Source organism: Temnothorax americanus, unplaced genomic scaffold (genome assembly GCF_048541705.1).
Source record: "Temnothorax americanus isolate GAGA-0224 unplaced genomic scaffold, ASM4854170v1 Scaffold177, whole genome shotgun sequence".
NCBI classification, from domain to species: domain Eukaryota; kingdom Metazoa; phylum Arthropoda; class Insecta; order Hymenoptera; family Formicidae; genus Temnothorax; species Temnothorax americanus.
This window is the reverse complement of record NW_027509315.1, coordinates 37575-64232: the sequence shown is the minus strand read 5'-3', so window position 1 is coordinate 64232 and position 26658 is coordinate 37575. Positions and strand designations below refer to the sequence as shown.

The 26658-nt window shown below is 45.9% G+C and overlaps 4 protein-coding genes across 4 annotated transcripts; all 4 read right to left on the bottom strand.

Moving 5' to 3' along the window:
• Positions 1-14337: 14337 nt before the first annotated feature.
• Positions 14338-17886, bottom strand: LOC143896067 (uncharacterized). The gene has a single exon (XM_077403614.1). The coding sequence runs from the start codon at positions 17884-17886 to the stop codon at positions 14338-14340; it is 3549 nt and encodes a 1182-aa protein (XP_077259740.1).
• A 1623-nt stretch (positions 17887-19509) lies between these two features.
• LOC143896066 (uncharacterized) lies at positions 19510-20826 on the bottom strand. Its single transcript, XM_077403613.1, has one exon. The coding sequence runs from the start codon at positions 20824-20826 to the stop codon at positions 19510-19512; it is 1317 nt and encodes a 438-aa protein (XP_077259739.1).
• A 111-nt stretch (positions 20827-20937) lies between these two features.
• LOC143896065 (uncharacterized) lies at positions 20938-21582 on the bottom strand. The gene has a single exon (XM_077403612.1). The coding sequence runs from the start codon at positions 21580-21582 to the stop codon at positions 20938-20940; it is 645 nt and encodes a 214-aa protein (XP_077259738.1).
• A 174-nt stretch (positions 21583-21756) lies between these two features.
• LOC143896064 (uncharacterized) lies at positions 21757-22251 on the bottom strand. The gene has a single exon (XM_077403611.1). It carries the CDS (start codon positions 22249-22251, stop codon positions 21757-21759), a length of 495 nt encoding a protein of 164 aa, XP_077259737.1.
• Positions 22252-26658: the final 4407 nt, after the last annotated feature.

Genomic DNA, 26658 nt, shown 5'->3' with positions numbered 1-26658 from the left:
ATTTATAAAAAAAAATATTAGAGACCTTTTTTGTAAATCGTTAAATTTTCTACAAAAATATGGATTGATTATTTCATAATTTTTGATAGTCAATATGATACAAAATTTATAAGAAGCAAAAACAAGTTTTATAAAATTTATCAAACTTTAACTTTGAATATCTTTGAATATCTTTTGAACGGTTGAATTTATGAAAAAATGATAAGAGATTTTTTTTGTAGAGCGGTAAATTTACTAAAAAAACTATATGTGGAGCAATGCTGTGTTACTGTTTGTTAGATAGTTATAAAATTTTTTCTATCTTACTCAATAAAAAATAAAAATTGCGATGAGCGACCTGTTAATGTTAATATTAAGGGCTAAAACTTTAACAGGTGTCTCATTTTACCTTCCTGCAAGTATATATGGTATTCTTCGTAAAATGAAAAAAAAAGTTCCAAAATGACACACCCTAATAATATACTTTTTTATACCAATTATTCTCTGCTTTAATAAAAAAAACTGTTTAATATAACTATTCACTGCTTTAAATGACTTTTCGGTAAAACTTTATTGTATTGTATTGTATGTGTTTATTGTCTTTCCCCTCAGGGTTTACAAGGCGTTTTTAAACGAGGAACGTACCCAAACCTCTTACAAACGTTCCCTTTTATTCAATTCCTGGCCTTTTGCGACCTCACAATAAGTCTTTTTCCCTTCCCTTATTCCTCTCCTCTTCCTTCCCGACTTAGTTCGCCTTTCTCCACCTCTTTCTGTCTCATCTCTTCCTTCCTGTCTATCTCCTGCCCTGGGTCTGTTGGCCCTCTTCCCCGCTCCTGTGGAGTTTCTCCTTCGTCTCTCTCGTGCTCTCCTCCACCTCCTACCTCCACCCACTCCTGCTCTCCTCCTCTCCTCCACTCTCTCTCCTATTCTAATTTCCCTTCTTTCTCTCTCTCTCTTATCCTCGCTTTCACCCATCTGTCCTCCGCTATCTTTACCCTTGGCCTCTTTCTTGCTTTTCTTCTATTCTAGTACCCTCCCCTTCTCCTCCTTCTCCCGTTCCTAGCCATCAACGTTATCCCCTCCCCTTTATACCTCCTCCCATTTTCCCTCCTCCTCCTTCCATTCTATCTCCCTTCCATCCACCCACAGTCTCCTGTTTTCCACCCTCGCTCTTCTTCCCTTGTCCCTTTCTTCCTTCGCCTTCTCCAACATCCTCCACCTTGTCCTCCTCTCCTCCATCGACAGGTCCTCGTCCACCCCAATCCCCCACCTCTGCCTAACCTCTCCAAATCTTCCCAGCAACTCTGCCCTCTCCCTCTCATTTTCCATCTCCACTATCAAAACTTCTCTCCCTCCTTCCCCTTTCCTTTCCCAGACCCTTCTAATCTTTGGCTCTTTCCCCAGTACCTTCTCTGCTACCCGTACCATCATGCCCCTCCTTTCTTCCGCGTCCCTTCCATCCAACCCTCTCCATACTACATTCTTCTTTCTTCTCTCCTTTTGCTCTCTCTCTTCCTCCAGCCTCTTTACTCTCTCCTTTAGTCTCCTCGCCTTCTCTTCCTCTTCTTTCCTCCTTCTCTCCATCTCCTCCCTCAGCACTTCTCCTTTCTCCCTACCTTTCCTCTTCTCCAAATCCTCACTTCTCCGCTTCTCCAGTCTCCAGCCTTCCCCCTGACCAAGCATCCTCTCCCTCTCCTTCCTTTCCTCTTTTTCCTTTTCCTCTCTTTCTTTCCTTTCCTTTTTTCTCCTCACTTCCTCCTCCCTGTCTTCTACCGCCCTCCGCGCTCTATTCCTCTCTTCTGTTCCCTCCTCCTCCCTACTCTTCTCCTCCGGTCCTCCCTTGCCCTCCTTGGCCGTCCTTTTTTTTCTGTAGCCTCTGTCTTCCTTCTCCCTGCTCGCTCTCCCTTTTGTTTCCTTTTTATTCTCATCCTTCCTTCTCCCCCCTTTTTCCTCCCCCGGTAAAACTTTATATTAAGAACAATTTCAATGACCTTGATATATGTTGTCAAGGACATTGTTAGCGCAGAACGGAGTAATTATCTTTGTTGGAAAAGGAAAGGATAATTTCTGGAGAAGAATAAATGTTTGAACACGTGTATTTGATGCTAACACTGTATATTCTTTATTCAACGTAAGTAGTGATGTAAATAAGAGTTCTAGGCCGGGGATCTCAGAGGGGGGTGAGAGGCGAGGGGGGAAGGACTCGTGGCCAAGGGGTCTGCCGGGGAGAGGGACACTCTAGCGCCGCCGTCATCCGAGAGGGGCGGAAGGGGAAGGGCTTCGAGATAGAGAAGGTCCTAGGAGGGAGAGGGGGGATCAGGCAAGCGCGTCGGGACATGTTCGATAAACAAATGCCGCCTCGCGTCGATGTTTGGCCGATAGTATTTATAAACAAATGTCATTTCACACTTCAAATGCGAGCGAGCGCCTATGGCAGGCGGCTATAATTTATGACCTGCGACTAACGTAACACCGCGGTCCTTTTCACTTTTTTTCGTAGGAAGAGCCGCTTATCGGTGTTTCGCGGCGCCATTCGGTTATGGCGTCGCGCGTTACAAAGGCGAGCGCCGATGACATGCAGCTAAATTTTATAAACACTAGACGGCATAAGCGCGGCAACGCGACTCAATAACGAATATCATCTCGCACTGTGGATGGCCGAGCATCGATGGTCGCGCGACGTAGGTACTCGACCAAAAATTTTATGACTTAACCGTCGCGGTCTCTCCTCTTTATTTTTTCTGTCTAGGAGAACTATCTAAGGAAGGGAATAGATAATTATTTATAATTATTTAATTTTTTTTTTATATATATATATTTTAAGAAGCATTTCTAAAAAAACTCCGAGATATACAGAGTAAAAAAAAAAGAAACAATGAAACGCCGGAAAAAAAGTTGGCCTGGGAGTCTTTCGGAGACCTCCGCTGTGCATGTCTACCGCCGCAATGTCCTCTTCAGACATGTCTTTTAGGGCAATTTATTGAGGTTTTTTTATTTTTTGGTGAACATGTGGGTCACAGGTTCACTGGGTCACGTTTTTTCGGCGCCATTCGATTATGACGTTGCGCGTTATTTCTTTCTTTCCTTCTTTTCTTTGTCTTCCTCTCGAAAAGGACCGTCTTCTCGTTCGCCTTCTCTCTCGCGCGCGTTCTTTCTCGCGCGCAGTCTCTCTCGCGCGCAGTCTCTCTCGAAAAGGACCGTCTTCTCGTTCGCGTTCTCTCGCGCGCGTTATCTCTCTCGCTTCCGTCCCCCGTTTGCGTTCTCTCTCGCGCGCGCAGTCTTTCTCTCGCCCCCGTCCCCCGTTCGCGTTCTCTCTCTTGCGCGCTCCCGTCCCCCGTTTGCGTTCTCTCTCGCGCGCAGTCTTTCTCTCGCTCCCGTCCCCCGTTCGCGTTCTATATTATTATTATGACCATTTTAAGGATGTTCAATCCGTGTAACGTTTTTTTTTATGAATATTGTTAATATTTACATAATAATAAAAAATTATACATTTTGCACTGACGACGTGCATTTTGTTAATTCCTCCCAAACTGTACGTAGTAACACAAATTATTATATCTTTTATTAATTATACATTTTGCGACCAGGCAAATTACAACTATCTAAGGAAAGGAGAAGGAAGGGAAATAAATAAATATTATAATTGTCGCTTATTCTTTAATTTTTGTTTATTTCAAGCAAATTTATAACAAAAATTAAAAAATTAATAAGTGTAATATATCTGGAGGATCTTTACCTGAAACACACAAATGCAATATGATTAATATAATTAATAAAAAATTCAAAATTTTTTTATTAAAAAGCGATTATTTTACCAGATTTCATTCTCCTCCTCCTCGGAGGTATCTTCTCCGAAAAGTCTGAGCAACGAGTACCGAAATGTTTGGCAATCATACATATCTCTCTCAGCACGTCTCTCCTCTTGCATCCAACGCCGGTGAGCTATATTGATAAATCCCGGTATTACATAACTCATCCACAGCTGTAAAATCAATATATATAAAATATTATTGTACTTTTTCTCAAAACACGCGCGCACGTACAAAAAATAAGACTCACGTGTTCCCGCGAGATGCGAATCCGCACCCACCGCTCGTCCACCAGCACCTCTATATTTAGCCGCATCCGCTAAACAGAAAAAACATTTTAAAAAACTATATTATGTCACTATACTCTTCTGTCATTCGCAAATCACCATACTTACCCCATCGGCGGGATATGTAATTTCGATTATGCGATCTTGCGCGCGAACCATTTTAACACAAACTTCTTTCGGTCAGCTGTCCGAACGCGTTTGCTTTCGCAGATTCAACAAGACTGAATTCTACGACGGTTGCAGAACGAAGCGAGGTAAAATGTCACCAGAGAAAGAAATGGTAACAGTTTAAAAACGGACATTCCTTCCAACGAAAATAAATTAAAATGAAATATGTCTCGCACTACAATGGCAGGCAAAAGTTTGACAAAGAATCGACACATGTGAACGCGTTCTCTGTCGCTCGCGTCTCTTCGTTCGCGTCCTCTCTCGCTCGCGCCCCTTCGCTCGCGTTTCTTTTTATTATAATAAATAATTGGGAGAAGGAAAGATTTTAGATACAGTGATATGCATTTTAATATATATACATTTATTTCTCAAGTAATGCATCATGTACAATATTATCTGCAGCATACGCCAACAGTTCACAATCAATAATTGAATTCTTATCATAAAATTCACGCAAGATTCTAACTGCATTACATTTATCGGTGATACAATTTTGACGTAAAATGATTACAAATTGTTTAAATTTTTCACTTACGCAATGAACATTTTGGCATAGTTGAAAATACACATTTTCGACGCAATGTTCTATTCGAACAAGAAGAGTACGGTCGACGGTTTCATGTACAAGCTGGTGTCGCACGAGGCCAATTTTACAATATTTGCGTCACGTATTTTAACGAGTTCCAGATATCGAAACGCCAGCGATGATGGCCCTGAATGCGATGGTGACTGCACGAGTTGCTGAATATCCGCACGTCTTTCGATGAACGTCACCCACGTTGCATGAAGCAGAATTATCCGATTGCCTCGGTTATCGCTAATATGTATATCCACAGAGGACATAGGTCCCACGTTGATACCAATATCCAAATATTTATAAGCTGTTGCTGTCAATGCGTATCGTCTGCCTAGTATACGAACCGCGCAACGCTCCAACGAAATGCTATAGAAAAAAATAAAGAGATTACTTTCAAAATAATACAATTCGCAAAAAAAGTATAAAAAAATATAAAGCTATATACATTATACAAAACTTACTTGTTTTCACACGTTGGAGTTTCAACATCGGGAATCGGCACGTAATGATTCATACGTCTACTGCCACTGCTGTTACCGCCGTTGCTTCCTCCAACGCAATACATTCTTTCTCTCGGTTATGAGAAACGGACCGTTTGCACAAGCAGTCGATACGAGACTAGTCGTATAAAATTAATCGAGTATACGCGACAGCACCCACTATAACCCTTCCAAAAAACTATGATGAAGGAGGGGGAAAATAATGTTTCTGGAACGCCCAATTAGCGCTCTGATTTTTAGGAGAAGAAACCAAGGATGTTTTTTCTTTGTTTTTGACACCGCGCGGCTTTGTTATCGTTCACGGACTCTACGACTCCCGCCGCTCCGCCGGCCAGAGAACCGAGAACTCCCAACAACGGAAGAATCGGCAATACACCACCTTGTTTCGCTGTCGGAAGTATCCGTTTTTTCATTAGCTTTTTTTTCTTTACCGTTTTCGATTATTTCGTTTTCAAGCCCATTCCGAGCTTCGTCTTAACTTTCATGGTCGCCCAGACGGCTGTAGCGGCGGCTCTCTCGCCGAGAGTTGAATCTCTCGCGGTAATGCGTTTTCGCGCTTCCGCAGCGAGTATCTCGTCTGCCGCGTGTCTCTCGGTGAGATCGCGGTTACGCGAATAGGCTATGTCGTGCTCGCGACACGCCGCGTCCAATGGATTAATACCTTGATCGCCTCTCGCCAATCGTTCTTGTAAACGAGTTCAAGGACCGCAAAATTGATAGATGGGAATGTGTAATTCGAACGGAAATGCGTTTATCGCGCGATTTAACAGGCCTCCACCATTTTTTTTTCGTTGACATTTGCCGCAATCCTTTATCATTGGCGCGGGACCGTCGATATGCGTTCGCTGCCACGGTTGATTGTAATGTTCGTAACAGCGACGATATGCTTGAACCTCCAAATCCGCCTTTATATGTTCCGGAAGCTTGTCCCACACGTAGTGGACGTGATCGCCGCACGTTTGAAACAGAACGGCTTTCGGCACAAATTGCAACTGTTCGGCGCTCAAACCGCGAATATCGGAAGTTTTCGACAGTAAGACGAACATCTTTGCTACTGAGCGATTCGCGGTTCCGCTCGCCTATAAATAGGCGTTCGTGTCAGCCAGAGAGTCGGCAGTGTGGAAAGAAATGAGATTCGTGCGACAACCGTTGGCGATTCGCGTGACCAATTGCGACGACAGATCTCGGTCGATGGGGGGCAACGTGGAGAAACGCAAGCACGGTACGATGTTACCGGCTACTATACGCGCGATCATTTGCGGCCCCTCGAATTGCGGTAAAACCAACGTCTTGATAAGCTTGCTGGAAAGTCCACACGGTGTACGTTTCGAAAACGTGTACGTATACTCGAAATCGTTGCAACAGCCGAAATATCGATATTTGGAGAAATTGTTGACATCGATCGACGAAATCGGCTATTTTACGTTCTCCAATAACAGTGACGTCATTCCACCGAGCGACGCACGTCCAAACTTCGATGACGTGGCGTGCAATAAGCAAGATGCTGTGAGAGAGTATTTCTCAATGGGCAGGCACTCGAGCGTCGACTCCTTCTATCTCTGTCAGACGTACGCGAGAATACCTAAACATCTGATACGGGACAACGCGAATTTGCTGATCCTGTTCAAACAGGATGGTACCAATTTAAAACACGTGTACAACAATCACGTGAATACCGACATATCGTACGATAAATTTTGCTCGTTGTGCCACGATTGTTGGCAACAAAATTACGGATTCGTAGTGATAGACAAGGACAGCGCGCTTTCCAACGGCCGATACAGAAAAGGATTTAACGTGTTCGCGATACCGTAAAAGCGATCAGTCGTTGCCGATATCGTCGGAGGTGAAACATTAGCGTTATTACAGAGAGAGATCGACACTCTGCTTTTTTTTCCGCGATGGCTGCGATCGACGACAGCGAGAATATTCGCGAACGCGAGAAGGTCGTGAAAGAGATTGCAAAGACGAGTAATTCGATTCGCAAGAAATTTCGCGTTTTGAAGACCGGTAAGATCGAGAAGGACATTGAGTTGGACACGCACATTAAACCTCTCATCGGGCCTTTGAAAAAGATTATTGACAACTCGAGCTTGATCGCGGTGAAGAAAGAGAAGCCGACGGAGAGCGACGCTGACGCGAAAATCGAACCGCTATCCGTTCAACAGCGCGGGGAGGAGGAGGAGGAGGAGGAGGAGGATGCTACACCGAAGAGAAAAAAGAAACGATCAGACTCCTGGCCGGATCTGTCATCGACACCGTGTAAATTTGATCAATCGAAACGACCGATAACCTCTACACCGACGCGAACCGTGCAACGTACAAGTCTTGAATATCTTGAAACCGCGAATGTTTTTGAAACCACGGACGACTCGATCAGGACGACCGTTCATAATCGGTTGCAAACGTCGGAGGGTCAAAAATGGTTTATAGAATCGTTGGAAGATCACTTGGGTCCACTGAGTCGAATTTACATCGCAGATGTTTTGGGCGCCTGTCCAACGATGGACATAGCGTACGGCGTTTATCTCGGTAATAATAAATTGATGCTCGGTAATAAAAGTTTTGACGTGGACAAAGCGGATAACATTTATATCGACGGCGTACGATACGCCGGCACACCTGGTATTTACGAGTTAATCTTTAAAAAAATACTCGATAACACGATCTACACGGAGGATGATAAGATCAAGTACAGGAGCATACTGTTGGCAACGAGTGCTCATAAATACAAGCATGATCCTCTCGGGCGACTAAAGGGCAACGTGGGATTCAAGTATCGATTTGTAATCTTACCGTTGATGTCTACCGAATCCAAGAAAAAAAATCTGAAAAGGGATTATCCATGCCTCGCGCGATGACGCTAACCGACAATAAGATCGACTACGTGCACTGGGACGACCCCAACGAGCTGGTGGATCGTCTGCGATTGCTCGACGCTTCGCGTCAAGCTGGCAGCAATGCCCACGACAACGAGATCATGTCGATCATCGAGGAACTTCGCGAAGCGGGGTTTATTATAAATTAAACCATGCGATGGCGATCCGTTCAATCAGCGTCGAAATGCCAATCGACAAATTTGGATTGTTCGAGCACAGCGGAGACGCGACGAATGCCATTTCGTACCATCGGTGGAGTGGATTAATGAGAAATTTTGTGCGCAATAACGCTTTGTGTCGCGCCGCCACGGACTTTGACCCAAAGTCGCGCAAGATTTGTCGTGTGGCACAACCTGAGACTGACGGTGACGCGGTTAACCAACTGTACGTTGATCAATTCTTTAAAATGTTGAACAATCAACGAAAAGAATCAGACGAGAAGCTGACTGCGTTCGAGAAGGATCTGCAAGCGTTACGGACTGCGATAACCAAGCTTCGCCATTCGACTACCGTTGAATCGGACGCGACAACGAACATCAAAAACAACAATGGACAAACGGTTCAGCAGAAACGACTATCGAAAAGCGTCGAGTGAAGAGAAGCAACAGTTTATTAACGACGGCGAGGAACAGCAACGAACGACTCGAGAACGGTTGTCGGACGGCTGTCTAGCGGTTCGAGAACGGTTGTCGGACGGTTGTCGAACGGTTCAAAAACAGCTTAAAAACGATTATGAGCGATTTAGAAACAACTGCGAACTACGCGGAGACAGGAAAGGCTACAAACGGCTAGATAACGTCGACGACGACAACGACGAATGGAAATAAACGGCTAACAAACGGCTAACGAACAATTATAAAAGACAACAAAAACATGACATCGCTAAAATCCGACGGACGTAAAAATATCGAGAAGCAACTACTCGTCGAGGAACTGCACGCTCCGGCGAGAAGAAATTTTCCCCGAAGACACGTTATAGTGCGAGGGTACGATGACCAGTGGCAGGCTGACATCGTCGAGATGCGTCCGTACTCACGTTTCAACGGAGGCTACCACTACATACTTACCGTCATCGATGTGTTGAGCAAGCACGCGTGGGCCGTGCCACTCAAGGGTAAAGGCGGAAGCGAAACAGCTAACGCTGTCGCAGAGATCATTCGACACGCGGGGGGTGCCCTAGTAACCTACAAACCGATATGGGGAAGGAATTTTACAACACCGACGTGCAACGTCTCGTGAGGAAACACGGCATCAATCATTATTCCACATATTCGGTATTGAAGGCATCGGTCGTCGAGCGATTCAATCGCACGCTCAAGAACGACATGTGGAAAATGTTTTTTTTTTTTATTAATATTTATTAATATTCTTTCCAATACTGTGTAATATAACACTCACAATACGTTACTACATACATTCATACGTTATACTATACTATACATACGTTACACTGTACGTACATTATACTATACATACGTTATACTGTACATACATTATACTATACATACGTTATGCTGTACATACATACGTTATACTATACATACGTTATACTGTACATATGTTATACAATACATACGTTATACATTTTTATACACACGTTACAAAGGTATTTGATAATGTCCCCACGGTAACGTATCGGTCGAATTAGGTATAATATATCGCTTGTCGTCGTACGGACTCAGAGCGATTTTTGTTTTAGATACGGTGTACACCTCGTTTTTTTCGGACCTTATGCAAGCCTGCTGTCGCTTCATTTCAATTTCGTCTCGCAGACACCTCTTGTAATCGTCGAACGTTATCGACCTGGCTACGACGTTGATCTTAACACCTTTCGCTTTTTTACAATCTTTCTTACCGTCCACTCGCAAAGCATACATCTTCGCCCTGAGTCCGACGAATTCGGTCATGATCGCACCATTGTTTTCATCTTCATCAAACCCGGAATTTTTTTTGGCGAGTGGGATACCGTACGCGTTGTTGATCGCGTAATCGCTCGTGTCGAATTTAGCGATATCGCGTTTCATGTTCTTGTACACATCCTCGCACTCTACGTGATATATCAGACTATTCGTATCGGTGTACATAATTCTACACTTGTCGCGATACAGGGGAGACATGTACTCGTGATGAAATTTGTACAAACAGACTTTCGATATGTCGAGAATGCACATGCCGACGTTAATAGGTTTGTCAAATTTAACCTCGAGTTTTCGCAGTTCAACGGCTATCTGATTTTCCGAAAAAACGTTCCTGCTGTGAACATTTGGTTTCGAGATCAGTGCCTCCGCGCCGTGTCTACCGTTCCACTTTGTTAATAATTTTACATCAACGTGATTTCGAACGTTCTCCATCGTTTTCCCCAAAACCGCGTTGTTCATCAATTTATACAGATTTTTCTCGAAATAGTTTCTGGCCAGTGTTCTAAATTTTGTATTAAGTTCGATGTAATTGCGGAGCCATGGAGATTGAGCAAATTGTAATACGCGATGAATTTTTGTGATGCTTAGACCGTGGCGCGTGCATTGCTGTAGGTTGCGGTAGTGTATGACATAACGCTTCTTATCGTACAGCGTGGCGAGAAGTTTGTCCTGCCGTTTGCCGGGTGGGTTATCGCGCGTCGGACAGAACGGTAAGTCGGCGTGCGCGTCGTGTTTATTCTGCGGATACTTTAGATCGACTTCGAGAATTTAACCCGTGGGCGAATCCAAAGCGATCTCGCTAAACTCGAAATTCGAGACGTCTTCGACCCATCGAAAGTCTGCATAAGGCAATGGTTGACACATTGCCCAGCCGTACAAGTTGTTTACGTCGAAATACATCAGGTATGACGATGGTTTTTATGTATCGTAAGATTGCATGTACCTGTTATTGGCCAGCGCGTATCTGTTTGAACATTGACTCAAACTGCCGCGAATACCGCGTTCGATGAACATGACCATGTCAATGTCCGTGAGCAGTTCAAAATTGATAGCCGTATGCTTCAACATAGCGTCCCACGTAAACCCTGGTAAAGTGTAATAATACGCCGGATCGAGTCCATAACTCGCGACGCAACTATCGCGAAAATTTTCAAAGATATCGGCCAACAGCAAGACATCGATCTTTAGATACAGATCGCTGTAGTCACCGACCGTTTGAATGGAGAACCGCTGCCAGACGTTGACGGCGTGCGCGTAATCGCTCTCGGATACGGTGTCGCCTGTCAATGAACTGTAAAACGAGTCGCGCGAGGGTAAACACGCATCCTCCAACTTTTCGACGCAGTCAATGTACTCGTACGGAAAAACACCTTTTCGCGTCAATAATTCGAAATCTTGGTCAGATAACGCGGAAAATTTTGAACGTATAATTTTTAACTTATCCTTATCGAGGAAGGATGCTAATTTTTTGAGACTCGTACCAAGAAATTTGTACGAGTCGATGAATCTTAATTTGATGCAATTTTGGTTGTATTTATCTTCAGTGCTTTTAATGTTCTTCGTAAATGAAATTTATTTTTCCTTTGTTATTGGAAGTATTTCTACGCGTCCTTCGTACGCGGTGGCAATTTCTTTTATAATAAAATGAGAATCATAACCCGATAAATTATGAAATACTATGGGAATGAAGTGAGAATTTTTATAATTTAAGTTACAATTAAAATGCGCGGGACCTCGATAATTGCCGGTCAAGTGACAGTGATCGCGTACTCGCACGTCGTCTATCTCGAACGGTTTTTTGCACACGTGACAGTGCGTTGCGCTGTTAAATTTTTTCCACTCGTCTCGCGTGAAATCCGCCATGAGTATATTATCGGACAAGATGTTCTTTATGTCGTGTGCTAAACGTCTTAGTTCCTCGGCGAACCACGCGACGCAATCCTTATCGCGACGAAATCGATACGCGGATAACGAGTCGTCGTACGAGCACCGCACGTAGTATCTTATGCTAAATACCTGATGATGTTGAAACCTGAACGTGGACGTTGTCGGATCCGCATCCGTCTTCTCGAGGGTACATTCCAGGTCGGCGTATACGACATATGGAAGTCGTTCCTTCTTGCTGTGATTTTTGAAACTCAACCACTTGTCGTCCTCGCTCGGTAGTCGGATGGCACAGTTGTTTATCTCTCGGCAGTCTACACCGTGGGCTTTCAATTTCTCGCTCGAATGAAAATAATGTAAACATCTGCAAAAAAGAAAAAACACAATTTTGTAAATTATTAAATAAAAAATAAAATATTTTATAATTTTATTAAAAGGAGTATAAGTACTCACCGATCGCAAAAGTATTTCCGACCATTGTACCTGCTCAATTGCGAGCTCACGAGGCGGGATAAATTTTTTATCCACGCGAAATGTCCCACGTCGTCTCGCGGGTCCTGCACGTACAGCAGATTTGCGTGCTTTTCATTCTTCCGGTCGGTGAGCCGTATCGGGAGAACGGTTGGCGTCTTCTCTCCCTCGATGGTATACACATTGATGAATATATTCTTGTGATTTTCAAAATTTTTAATCTGTTTCAAAGTCATTGGAAACTCAATGTCTTGTAAATTTAATATATTTTTGTAATCAGGGTACGAGGATTCCCGATATGTATGATCCTTGACAGGATACAGCACGGCGACCACTGACCACGCGAAGCACGCATTGTCCATAAAATGCACGTTGATCACAGCTTTTTTTAATTTAATTTTTTCCGGTAAATTGATGTAACATCCCGCGCGCAAAGGATTGTACTTGTTCACGTTCACTGTCAAATTGAGTATACGCGACAACGCCCATCCGCTATCGCGTTCCTGAAACTCCTCGAGTTTTTCTAATGTGGGCTCGATAACGTGTAGCTTGTACCACTCGCGCGGATCGGACCGTTCGGACGAACGAAAAAGTTCACAGTTACTCGTGCTGAAACTTTTATTGTCACGTTTGTCACCCGTCACAATCTTGCCGTTGAACATAGTGTTTATCTTTACACTTGCGTGTGTTTGCACGACGTTTTGCACATGATCGAGCACGATGACTTTGGCATCTTTGAGAAATTTTCGCGGTTCAATGTAATTGATATTTATCACTGCACCAGTCAATACACGCCATTCGAACGCGGCATCAATCTCTCGCCACACGAGTCTTTCCGCGTTTTCGTTACCGCTACTACTGCCCGCCGCGTGCTCACCACCGATATGTACGAACCGTTTCTGTAATAGAGTCATCGCACCATCGAGTCGCGCGATTCTTGCCACTAAAGATGACCTGTTTCCGTCAGTCTGAGAGCCGTCTGAGACCCGCGGACGTTTGGAACGACAGTCTTCTTCGAGCTGCTCAATAAACTTCTCGCATCGCTGTTCCCATGCAAGATATTCGTCCAAGGTAGCAATTTGGTTGGATCCTTCCACCAAGTCGCGTTCCGTTTTATCGAGATGTTCCATGTTTTGTTTTTTAATACTGTTTTTTTTTTTAAATCACGTCACATTCTTCGATGGAGCACTTGCTTCAACGGCTAATGCGGAATTCTATCGAACGACTGCCACGAGCGTCGCTCCGTTGTTTCTTTTATCGGTTCTGACCTTCCAGAAGGTTCCCCGTACAGGGAGGGATATTTCTTGCCGTTAACGAACCTTCTAGAAGGCCAGAGACAATTGCGCGAATGAGCGTTTGCCAAAAATACGGTTTTAACACGGCGCGCGCTTGTAATTGGGCGAGCGTCGGGGCAGGCTTAAGCTCGCGGTGAGTTCACGTTGCGAGAACGTGTGGTCGCTACGTCACGCGCTCGGGAGCGCGCGCTCGCTTCAAGCGATTCGTCGGCCGCGATATCTGCAGCTTTGTACATCCCGCCCGCCTCGTTAAGTGGAACGAACGAACCGATTTCATTGATAGACGATTCACGATAGTAACGCTAGGTTCGAGGCTATCGCCCACAACACTGCGAGAGGTTACGTCGCGTCGTTTTCTTGTCGGTGATAATCAGTGATAATTCTGAGACGAGTGATTACCGCGTATAATGTCGTGGCGAGTGATTTAAGTGATCGAGAATTAACTGAGTTAACGAGCGAAATGACGGCGCGGGACGAACACGGCGGCGGCTGCTCTATTATTTCCTTGAATTTACGGTAAGAATTGATTGAAAGTAAAGCGTTCGGCAGGTGAAATTATGCGTTTATTAATTGGAATTATCTTCCTCGCGAGCTTGGATAGGGAGTAAGACGAGCTTCGCGATGGGGCGTTTGAATTCCGACGTGGCTGTTTTAATTGAGACGACCCGAACGAGCCCGTCGTCACCCGGGTGGACGGCCGTTATACGCGCGAGTGGCCACTTCGCCGGAGACGTATTCTCGTTCAGCATCAGGCACATCTGTCCAGGTTGGTACGCAGTCGCCTCCTTCCACTTGGATCGCTGAGTTAAGCCCCTAAGATATTCGGTCTGCCACCGCGACCAGAATTGATCGCGCATCTGTTGCAGGAGCTGCCAACGCGAGAGCCGGCTTGCTGGCACATCTAGCAGAGAGGGCTCAGGCACGGCTGTGAGAGCCGTCCCTACAAGGAGGTGCCCCGGTGTGAGCGCCGCACAGTCCTCCGGATCATCCGTGAGCGGACTCAACGGACGGGAGTTGAGGCATGCCTCTATCTGAGTGAGTAAAGTGGTCATCTCTTCGTAGGTAAGTGTGGCATCGCCGAGGACCCTTCGCAGGTGGTGCTTGGCTGATTTAACCACTGCCTCCCACAGACCGCCGAAGTGTGGAGCTCCAGGGGGATTGAATCGCCATCGTACTCTATTGTTGGCCATCTCCTCCGCAATGGATCGTCCTTCCTTCGTGCTAGCGGAAAAGAGTTTGCGGAGTTCGGCATCGGCACCTACAAAATTAGTTCCGCAATCACTAAAAAGTTCAGTGCACATTCCTCGTCGAGAGACGAATCGTTTAAAGGCGGCAATGAAAGCTTGTGAGGAATAATCAGAGGCCACATCGAGGTGTACCGCCCTCGTGCTTAGGCAGACAAAGACCACCAAAAAGCCCTTGATCGCCTTGTGGCCCCGTCCGGGCGCTGTCCTCAGAAGTATCGGTCCTGCATAATCGACGCCTGTGTATTGGAACGGCCTCGCCGGAGTTACTCGTGGTCGAGGCAGATCGGCCATCTTCTGTTCGGCCAATGCCGCCCGCCATCGCACACAAGTGATACAGCGACGGATGCATTGTTTCGTCAGGTTGCGTCCACGTGGTATCCAGTAACGCTGGCGTACGATACCTAGTGTCAGTTGCGCCCCTCCGTGCAGTGCTCTTCTGTGACAGGCTTCAATGATTAGCTTGGTGAGAGCCGATTGCGGCGGCAAAATAATTGGGTGCTTCTCGTCGAAGGAGAGTGTCGCATGTCGTAGGCGGCCTCCCACTCTCAGCATTCCTTCCTTGTCCAGCAGCGGGGAGAGAGTGGTCAGTGGTCCCTTGCAGTCAACCTTGCAATCTACAGCAATTAAAGATAGTTCCTTTTTGTAGTGAATAGCTTGAACATGGCGAATCCACAATTTTTCTGCGTCGTCGATCTCCGTGGCGGATAAGGGGGGACGGTGCGCCTCTCCTGGATCTCGGCGGCCGGTTCCATTCGACTGGTGCCCCCGAGGCAACCATCGTCGACACCAGGCAGTGACTCGCAGGAGTTTATGGAGTGTCGAGTACTGTGATAGCAGAGGATGCTCCTCGGGGGGTTCGCCAGTGGATGTGGTCAACGTGTGCGCTCGCTGCTCTGTTTGGCACTCGTCGGGCGCTTCGATCTGTTCCACTGCTGCCGAGTTCGCTCCCTCATGCAAGAGGCTCGGACCGTGCCACCATAGTTCGTGGTTGACTAGCTCACCGGGAAACAGACCCCTAGATGCACAGTCCGCAGGGTTGCAATGTCCAGGGAGGTGCTTCCATTGAGCGTCTGGCACTAAGCGTTGAATTTCGGCGACTCGATTGGCCACGTAAGTTTTCCACCGCGATGGATGTCCCTGAATCCAACCGAGAGTTACCTTTGAATCCGTCCATAGGTGCAGCGGTAGATCCTGCAGGCGTAGAACGTCCACCGAGTGTCTCGCGAGTCGCGCCAAGAGCTCCGCCGCGCTGAGTTCCAGTCTCGCCAAGGTCACCTGCTTAAGAGGAGCAACTTTACTTTTCGCAGTGATCAGTGTTACCTTGATCTCGCCGTCCTCGTCTTCAGCTCTCAGATAGAGCACTGCAGCGTACGCGCGCTCTGACGCATCAGCGAAGCCGTGCACTGTCCTCAGGTAATTTATTGTTCCCTTGGCTAGCGCTCTTGGGACCCTTATGTTTGAGAGCACCGGCAGCTCCGCCTTGAATTTAACCCATCGAGCAGCTTCGTTTTCCGGTAAAGGTTCATCCCAGTCAAGGCCCAACAACCACGCGGACTGGATAAAGATCTTCGCTAGAACGATCGTTGGAGTGAGCCAGCCGAGTGGATCAAAGAGCTGGGCAGTCTGGGATAGAATTGAGCGCTTTGTCACGGCACTCTCCGCCGGTGGTTTGACGGCAAAAGAGAAGCAGTCCCCCAGCGGATCCCAAAGAAGTCCCAGCGCAGAATGTGTGATCCGCTCGTCTGTACAGGCGCGAGACTGGCGTGGCAAGCGATCGTCCTCGGGTATGTTCTCGAGTAGTTCGGTAGAGTTGGCTGTCCACTTCTTCAGGGGGAAGCCGCCCGCCTTGCAAAGACCTCCTAACTGTTTCTGCTTTTCCAGGGCTTCCGCTTTCGTGTCGGCCCCGAAGTAGAATTCGTCCATGTAGGAGTCCTCGAGCACCACAGAGGCACCCTCCGGGAAGCGAACCTGCTCATCGCTCGCAAGCTGACGAAGGGAACTGAGAGCGAGGAATGGTGCGCAAGCTTGTCCATAAGTAACGGTGTTGAGCCGTAAGTCCAGTATTTCGCCGTCCGGATCCTTTCTCCATACGATCCTTTGCAGGTCCCGATCTTCCTCGTGAACGAGTATTTGCCGATACATTTTCTCAATATCGGCTGCCATCGCATAAGTATGCCATCGCCAACGAAGAATTCTGTCGGCTAAGGCTGGCAGCAAGTTAGGTCCGACATGGAGGTGTTCATTGAGCGATGTGCCCGAGGAGACGGTCCAAGATCCATTGAAGACTACTCGGAGGCGCGTCGAGGTGCTGGCGGCTCGGAACACTCCGTGATGCGGGAGGTAGCAGACTCTTGCTGGCAGGTGAGACGAGGTCGTGATTCGTGACATATGATTTAAGTCCTCATATGTGCTCATGAAGTCCGTGTAGAGTTCTCTGAACTCAGTGTCTCTCAGGAAACGCCTTTCGGTGCGGAGAAGAGAATGGATCGCTGCGGTACGAGTCTCCGATAGGTCCGGCAGGGTCGAGCGTACGGGCAAGCGAACGACATAGCGACCGTCGGGAGTTCGTTGGTGTGTTCGGGTGAACCATTCTTGGCACTCCTGTTCTTCGAGCGTGAGAGGTGTGGGTGAAATAGGAAGCTCCTCCTGCTCCCAAAATTTCCTGACGAGGGTAGAGAGGGATTCGCCGAGTAGGCACTGGTGACTCGACACCCTTTGATTCTCCTCAACTGACTTGAATTGACCCAGTAGGATCCATCCAAAAATTGTTTTCTGTGCAACGTTGATCTTGTGTCGTCCTAAGCAGTTCTCACAAAGGGAGTTACTGTCAACGTACTGTTTTCGTTGCAAGTTTGCCCTTGTATACATCGCACAACATTAGAGCATGCTCCTTCTTACAGATTCTGTTCAGGTTATCATTAAATTCTCACTCTGGTTCTGCGTCGCTTACCGTACTTTTCAAAAAAAATAGTCAAGGTTAACTACTTTTTTCACACACATACATTGCAAAATAAATAACATTAAACATATCATTACATAGATTATATAACGTAATATCAGGATAGCAACATTACAATAAAAGAATATGTGAGTAATCGTCTACAATGCACGTTAAAATACTATTTGTTAGAATCATGCCATTAATATAATACTTATTTAACACCAGCGATGGTCGCGATTGCCTGCCGATTGCAATATGCGATTGTAATATGGCGAACAGCCGCCCGCTATTAATACAGAAATACCGTATGCATCGGAGAGCCGGATTATTGTTTTCTCTCCTTACCGTACCTGTATAGGTGTGGAATGTAATGACGGGTGGAAGGATATACCGCAAGCCGGGCACCTTCGCAAAGGCGAACAAGCGCGTTGTCAACTTGTCGCCCTCTCTCTCTCTCTCTCTCTTTCTTAAGTTGCTGCCCACTATCGTACGCAAGTAAGGTACCGGCAAATACTTGTAGCTGCCCTTTGACTGTACGCTAGGTACTTGGCAATGGTAAGGTGCCCCTTGTAATACAGGTAGCTGCCCTTAGTCGTACGCACGGCACCGGCAATTCCAAAGTAGTCTCACACCACTCACGAAACAACCGCGAGCTACGACTCGACCGACCACGATCCGACAAAAGCGCGCCAGAACCCGTCTCGCTCGCTCCCCCGCGACGACTACGCCGCCGCGGAGCTCTCTCAGTCGATAGATTACCGTCACTCAATCTTCGACGTCGATAACAGCAACCATTTCCGTAACATTCCTGCCCGCCTTCGACAAGAGAATTGTCGAATACGTTGGGTCAGGGTCCGTAGGTAGGATACACAGCTTGGCTATAGGTTGTTTGTAGGTGGACGTTGAAGTTCGCAGGGTGACGACTCTGGTCAAACCATCGGGTTCAGGGTGTAATTGGGTGACCCTGGCTAGAGGCCACTTCCCAGAAGGATAGCGCTCATCTGTAATCAAAACTAGTGAACCCTCTTTTATTTCGTTAGTAGGATGGTGCCACTTAGAGATGGCCTGATATCGCTGCAAACACTCCGAGGACCACCTCGTCCAGAAATGTTCTACGGTTTGGCGAAGTAACTGCCAACGAGTAAGTCGTGACAGGGGCTCATTAGCTAGATTGGGTTCCGGTATGTCAGTTGGTGCGTGTCCCATCAAAAAATGCCCTGGAGTTAAGGCGGCATAGTCGTTGACATCGTCGTTGAGCGGACAAAGAGGTTGAGAGTTTAATACGGCCTCAATCTGTATAGTGATAGTGGTCATCTTCTCATAGGTAAGTAATTTCTCCCCTAGGACTCGTTTCAGGTAAAATTTAACTGATTTCAGGGAAATTTAACTTCCCATTTTCCACCGAAATGAGGAGCAGATGGAGGGTTGAACCTCCACTCGGTACCGTCATTAGCCAGAAGGGAGGCGATGTCACCAAGTTCGTGAGAGGATTGTTGAAATAGACGTTTCAACTCAGCGTTGGCTCCCATAAAATTTGTACCGCAGTCACTTTACAAGATGGAGCATATACCTCGTCTTCCGCTAAAGCGTTTGTAGGCAGCTATAAAAGCTTCTGTAGTGTAATCCGTAACTACTTCGATGTGTACGGCAGATGTTGCGAGACAGACGAATATAGCCAAGTAGCCCTTGTAGGACTTTGCTGCCCGCCCTTTCCACGTCTTCAACGTCACGGGTCCGGCATAGTCGAGGCCTGAATGGGAGAAGGGCCGAGCTGGGTTCACTCTTACGGAAGGAAGTTGGCCCATCATTTGTTTTGCTCGAATGCCGCGGTACCGAACACAACGTCCGCATCTTAATATGTGGGATCGTATTGGCGCCTTTCCTCCAATTATCCAGAAATTCTCACGCAGGAGGCTCAAAGTCACTTGGGTGCCTCCGTGAAGTGATCTTCTGTGAGTATCTTCAATGACGAGCGTGGTCAATGGTGACCTCCTAGGTAGAATAAGCGGGTGCTTGGCTTCCATATCAATCTGGGCAAAATGAAGACGGCCACCTACTCGAAACAGACCGTCCCGGTCGATAAATGGAGTGAGTCGATTCAAGGAATTTGACTTCGGTAACTGCTCTCCTTTGACTAAGAGTCGTATCTCCTCATGGAACCATGTTCGTTGTACAATTCGCACCCATAAATCACGGCTTTGCTGGATCTCAATTGGAGTTAATAGATAATTAGAAAGAAAAGATTGAGGTATTTTACGCAAGCAATTTACAAATCGGCGACACGTCGCAGTGACACGCAGTAATCTAGTAAGAGAGGAATACTTGCGTAATAGCTTCCAGCATGGAGGCCGACTTATTAAAGCAATCATAACATAACCAGGACGGTCCTCTATATCTATGTCTGATGTCAATCTGTATTCCGTGTAAGGCCAAGAAGCTTGCAATTCGGATAACCATTTTGGTCCCTTCCACCAAAGGTCAAGGTGGAACAGTTTGTCCGCTTTTAGGCCTCGTGTTGCAAGATCAGCGGGGTTTTGTTTGCCCGGTACGAAACGCCACGATCCATTGGGCAAAAGTTCTTGTATGGCGGACACGCGATTCCTAACAAAATCCTTCCAGCGCGATGGGTTAGCAGTTATCCACTTAATCGTTGCCTCTGAATCTGACCAACAGAATACCAGTGCTTCGAACAACTCGAGAGCCTTTACCACTTTTGCTATTAATCGCGCTAGGAAGAGAGCTGCAGTAAGCTCAAGTCGCGGAATGGTGAGCCGCTTAAGAGGCGCAACTTTGGTCTTTGAGCACACCAGTTGTACTGAAAATGTATTGTCGCCATTCGGAATCCTTATGTACACCGCCGCCGCCATGGCTAGTTGAGATGCGTCCGAAAATCCATGAATTTCAATCCTCGAAGTATCGCAACGAAGAACACCGAGCCATCTCGGTATAGAGAGGAGTTCGAGCTGTAATAGTTGTTGTCAAAACGCAGTCCATCTCTCTTGTAAATTGACAGAAATCAGCTCGTCCCATCCAGTTTTCAACAGCCATAGCTCCTGCAATATGATTTTCGCTCCTATTATAATAGGCGAAATCAGCCCTAGAGGATCATACAACTTGGCTATGTCCGAGGCAATTGCTCTCTTAGTGAAGGTGATATTGCCTGGAACTGTGGAAGAAAAATGCAGAGTGTCAGAAAATGGCCGCCAAACGAGACCCAGAAGCTTGCAAAAGGTAGGATCGATTTCTATGTCGGTAGGTCCCCCTTCTTCCGAGTTAGGGAGAAGATCAGGATAGTTGCTACTCCATTCATGCAAGGGAAATCCTCCTGCTTCGCAAAGCCCCTTCACTTGCTGTATAATATCCTTAGCTTCTAATGTCGTATCAGATCCCCCATAAATGTTGTCGACGAATCTGCCCTTCTTCATAGGAATGATTGCTTTAGAAAAACGATGACCTTCCTCTTTCATCAATTGCTCTAAAGCTCTCAACGCCAGGAAGGGTGCACATCGTAGTCCGTATGTCACTGTGGTAAGGCAGTAGGCGAGAAGCTGTTGTTCCGATCCGATCCATAATATTCTTTGTAGGTTCCAATCGTCCTGGTGCACAGCTATCTGACGGAACATTTTAACTATATCCGTAGAAAATAGAACCTTATGGGTACGTATCCAAAGCAGAATATCGCATATGTCAATTTGAAGCTTGGCACCGGCGTGTAGAATATCGTTTAGCGAGAGGCCATTGCTGGTAGGGCTGGATCCGTTAAAAACCACCCTGAGTTTCGTGGTTCGATTATTCTCTCATAGTACCCCATGATGGGGAAGATAATTCACCACAGAATTCTGAGCGGAGGAAGCGTCAACCTCTTTCATATGACCCATCTTCAAATACTTCTCTAGCAAGTTTTCGTAAAGTTGTTGGAAAGTATTTTGATTTGAGAATCGTTGAAACAAGTTCTTAAGACAACCGAGAGCCTTTGCTTTAGAGTCCCCCAAAACCGACGGATTGATTTTTAGAGGGAGGCGAACCACATATCTGCCCGTTGCATCTCGTGAATAGGTCGTTAGAAAGTGTCGTTCGCACTCCTCTTCCTCCTCAGTTAACTCTGCTGTAGTCGACTTAGGAATTTCTTCTTGTGTCCAGAATCTGGAAAGAAGATCTTGTAATTCTTGATCCGGTGAACAATGATGTGCATGCGCTGAAACAGGTGTCTCGGCTGCTGACATAGAGCCATAGAGGACCCATCCGAAGATGGTTTGCTGCGCCGTAGGCGAGGAAGAATCACCTGGTATCATGCCTTGTCGTATCACGACATGAAAATTGTCTGATCCTATTATGACCTGTATTGTTCCAGAGACGTAGTATTCCGGATCGGCTAACTGGAGTCCTGAAATATGAGGCCAGGTTGGAGCACTAACGCTGCACGATGGTAACTTTGCCGTAAGACGTGGCAATATGAAGGCTCGTATTTGACATTGTAACGTTGAGTCATGAATGGAGTGCAGTTGTATAAAAACACTCCCCTTTGTATGTCCGGAATAAGTGCCACCAATTCCGAGAAGCGGTATTGATGCGGCCGTCCTAGTGAGTTGGGCTCGTTGCACTATATCTTCCGTGATGAAAGATAATTCTGATCCCTGATCGATCAATAAACGCACCGGATGGAAATCCCCGTTACTCTTCCTTACCAAAGCTCTACTCGTCGCAAGTAAAGTAAGCTTTCTCGTACGATTTGCCTGTTTGGTTTGGTGTGCACATGTCTTTAATTGTCAGTCAGTAGTTACTGATGGATCTGACTTCTCCTCAGATTGATTGGCCGGTTTTGCCGGCGTACTAGTAGGTGTGTTTAAAATTTCTCGTTGATTCTCGTGAAGAGTCGTATGATGCTTTTTCCCGCATTTTAGGCATTGCGTCACGGAGGTGCACTTTTTAACTAGGTGAGGTGCGAGGCAATTGAAGCATCGTTTATGTCTGATGACAATCTCCTTACGCTGTTTAGCCGTCTTCGATTGATAACGTTCACATTTTGCTAGATAGTGCGATGATCCGCATAAAGGGCAAGCAGACGCTGCGGCATGCGCCGCGACCTTCGAATAAGGTTTTCCTGAAGTGGAAGCAGCCGACGTTCTTTGAGTCATATTTGGATTGAGATTCTCCATAGCTCGTGTTCGTCCAGTGAGAAATTCCTCAAATTGTTCGAGGGTTGGATAAGTAATAGAGGATCCTTGCTTAACCTCCCACGCTTCTCTTGATTCAGGATCAATCAACTTCACGACTTGGTGAAGCAATAACGGATCCCATTTATCTACCGCACATCCCAATGAGCGAAGAGCCGCAGTCGTCTCCGATACAGTGGTCATAAAATTTCGAAGGCCTATTGCACTCTTCGTCTTGAGTGGCTTCAGACTCGTTATCTTGTCTAATTGCGCCTTGATCAAAAATCGTGTATTCTCATACCTCGATACCAACAAAGTCCACGCAATTAAGAAGTTGTCGCCGGAGACAGACAGATTGCCTATCTTTCGTGCGGCTTCATCTTTAACGCATGTTTTCAGGTAATGCATTTTTTCGACATTCGTCAGATGGAAGTTATTTTTTATCATAGAGGTAAAAGTGTCATGAAACGTTCTCCAGGTTGGGTAGTCTTCGGAGAAAATCGGCAGCTGAGTGCGCGGTAATGCACTGCGTGGCAGTTGCGACGTGGACGCCCCTTGTTGCGATGTGGACGCCCCTTGTTGCGGAGTGGAAGCCCCTTGTGGCGGTGGGGACGCTCCTTGATCTAAAAGCGACGATCTGGAATGTCGATCCGCTGTATCGAATTCTTCTAGCTGGTTGAATAACATGGCACGAGTATAAACATAGAAGGCTTGACAGCGTTTGTATATGCGTTCTCTCAAGTAAGAATGGTCTCTCAGATCCTCGCTGGCGGATAGGCATAGGTTTTCATGCTCTTCTTGAAATTTATTCCAATTCTGCTTAAGCATATCTAGGCGAGCACTGATCAGATGTCGATTCAATCGATCAACACTCATATTGTCTTGATCCGTCTCGTTCTGTATAAGTACAAATCGACTCCGTTGCAGAGCGATCCGTCCTTCCATATTTTCCATCTTGCAATGTAGAATTCAGCGTGAAAACAACTTTAAGCTCTGACGCGGTGAGATCCGGCTCGAAGGACTATAAAATGTTCAGGTTATAATAAGGTTTTACTCTGGTTCCGCGTCGCTTACCGTACCTTTCAAATAAGAAATAGTCACAGTTAACTACCTTTTGACACACATTTATTGCAAAATACATTTATTAAAAACACTGATATGTTTATACATTTAGGGGAATATTTAGCAGATTGTTCGATATTCATAAAATGATATAATGCTTATTTGACAATGGCGATGGGCGCGAATGCCTGCCAATTGTAATATGCGAGTGTTATATGGCGAACAGCCGCCCGCTATTAATGGTGAAAATACCGTACGCATCGGAGAGCCGGATTAGTGTTGTCTCTCCTTACCGTACCTGTAGAGGTGTTGAGTGTAATGACGGGTGGAAGGATACCGCAAGTCGGGCACCTTCGCAAAGGCGGACAAGGACAAGCGGAGTTAGACGTCGAGATGTATACTTGTCGTATTCTTCCTCTATACTCTCTCTCTTCTCGAACTCTCTCTCTCTCTCTCTCTCTCTCTCTCGCGCTCTCTCTCTCTCTCTCTCTCTCTCCTCTCTCCTCTCTCTCTCTCTCTCTCTCTCTCTCTCTCTCTCTCTCTCTCTCTCTCTCTCTCTCTCTCTCTCTCTCTCTCTCTCTCTCTCTCTCTCTCTCTCTCTCTCTAGTAGCTGCCCACTATTGTACGCTAGGTACTTGGCAATGGCTCGGTGCCCCTTGTAATTCAGGTTGCTGCCCTTAGTCGTACGCACGGTACCGGCAATTTCCAAGTAAGTCTCTCAGTACACACGAGACGAGGACACGTTACTACTCGACTCAACCACGATGACAAAAGCGCACCAGAACCCGTGTCGCTCGCTCCCTCGCAACGACTACTATTCTGCGGAGCTCTCTCAGTCGATAAATTACCGTCGCTCAATCCTCGACGTCGATAACAGCAACCATTTCCGTAACATTCTCAAATCTTGTTTGATATTTGATATAAATTTGACGTCGGGTTTTGTCAACAAACTTTGATAGCAATTTGTCAACAATTTGCTATTAGATTGCTGGCAAGGTTTGCTCGCAATTTGGCACAAATTTGCTGTCGAGCTTTTGTTGGCAAGCCTTGTTCACAATATGGCGCAAATTTGCCATTGAACTTTTGCTGCCCTGTTTGCTCGATATTTGGCTCAATTTGATGTCAAGTCATGTACACAAGCTTTGCTAGTAAAACACAAGCGTATTGCAGACACAGATCGCACCGGATTTGTCGACAAGTTTTGCGCGAATTTGGTGTCAATTTGGTTACAATTTGCTGACAAATTGTTTAATATATATATAGTAGTCAGACAGAACGTCCCAAAAATCCCACGACAATATGTCCAAAAAAATAATATCCCCATGACAAAATATTCTGCGACAGGACGTTCACGCGAGACGAGGAGCCACATGGGTTTACAACTTTTCACGCGTGGAAAGCCTACGCATGTACTTTGAAGGCACACTATGTGCCTAGTTTAACAATAGTGGAGCCCCCCGCGGGGGCGAAACCTACTGTCTCCACGCATACACTTTCCACGTGAAACGAGGTGCCACATGGGTTTACAGCTTTTTTTATTTTACAATTTTTTTATTTAATACATACTTATATTAGAATAGGTGGCGATTGTAAGGGAATTGTGATTACGATAAGGATTCATTAGTAAGAGATGTTATGCAAAATTTTCGTTAGGTAATTCAATGCTTCGGCAGGATTATACGTATTTACAACGTTGTGGAGGCAATCGTCTAATCGTGTCTGTTTTTTCTCTTTGGGCGAGTCTCTCCCGCTTGGAATTGTGCTATTTGACGTTCTTGATCACTTTGTTCCATTTGTAGGCCCTCGATGAATTTCCAGATTGTAATATGATGTGCCTGCAAACGTACCGCGAATCCATGATGCCACCCTTCAACTGCGTTATTGGTACGTGGTAGGTTTTCCCGAGTTCTGTTGTAGACATTCCAGAGTACAATTCGAAAGCGTGCATGTGTGTGTGTTGTCGTTTTCCTTTTCGATTCTGTTTTTCGATCCATGTTTCCTCATAATAATCAGGTAAAGGTTGTAATATTACCTCGTTGCAAGTATAGAATTCAGTGTCAATGAGTTGTTCGTAAGTGGAAATAACATCATTGACTGGAACAAAGGCTAATGCAATTAATTTTTTTTAGCTGCTGTGCAAATTCCTCGTCCTGCGCATATCTTGTTTGTAATCTATACGTTTGAATACGTTTTCAGATGCACTGCGAAAAATAAAAATAGCATCCATGCACTGTACTGTTCTGAAACACCTCTTAGAACGCCTGTATGAAACGCCTGAGTTCGTAATCCGTTATTATGGCGGTTGGTTTGAGTTTTTGTTGCAGATTTTTTAATGCGCTCAAAAATTCGATGTAAGTTTCTTGCGACTTTCTTTTTGTAAGTGCGTATACCAATGGAATTGTCGTATTCTCGTGAAGCCCATGAATCGTGTATAATTGGGTAAATATGTTTGGTACCGTCTTGAATGTGCCATCAACGTGCCAT

What these genes read in the sequence shown, in the direction of transcription:
- LOC143896064 (XM_077403611.1), bottom strand. Translation starts at nt 22,251, where the DNA reads ATGATACCAGGTGATTCTTCCTCGCCTACGGCGCAGCAAACCATCTTC.
- LOC143896066 (XM_077403613.1), bottom strand. Translation starts at nt 20,826, where the DNA reads ATGGCGGCGGCGGTGTACATAAGGATTCCGAATGGCGACAATACATTT.
- LOC143896065 (XM_077403612.1), bottom strand. Translation starts at nt 21,582, where the DNA reads ATGTTCCGTCAGATAGCTGTGCACCAGGACGATTGGAACCTACAAAGA.
- LOC143896067 (XM_077403614.1), bottom strand. Translation starts at nt 17,886, where the DNA reads ATGTATACAAGGGCAAACTTGCAACGAAAACAGTACGTTGACAGTAAC.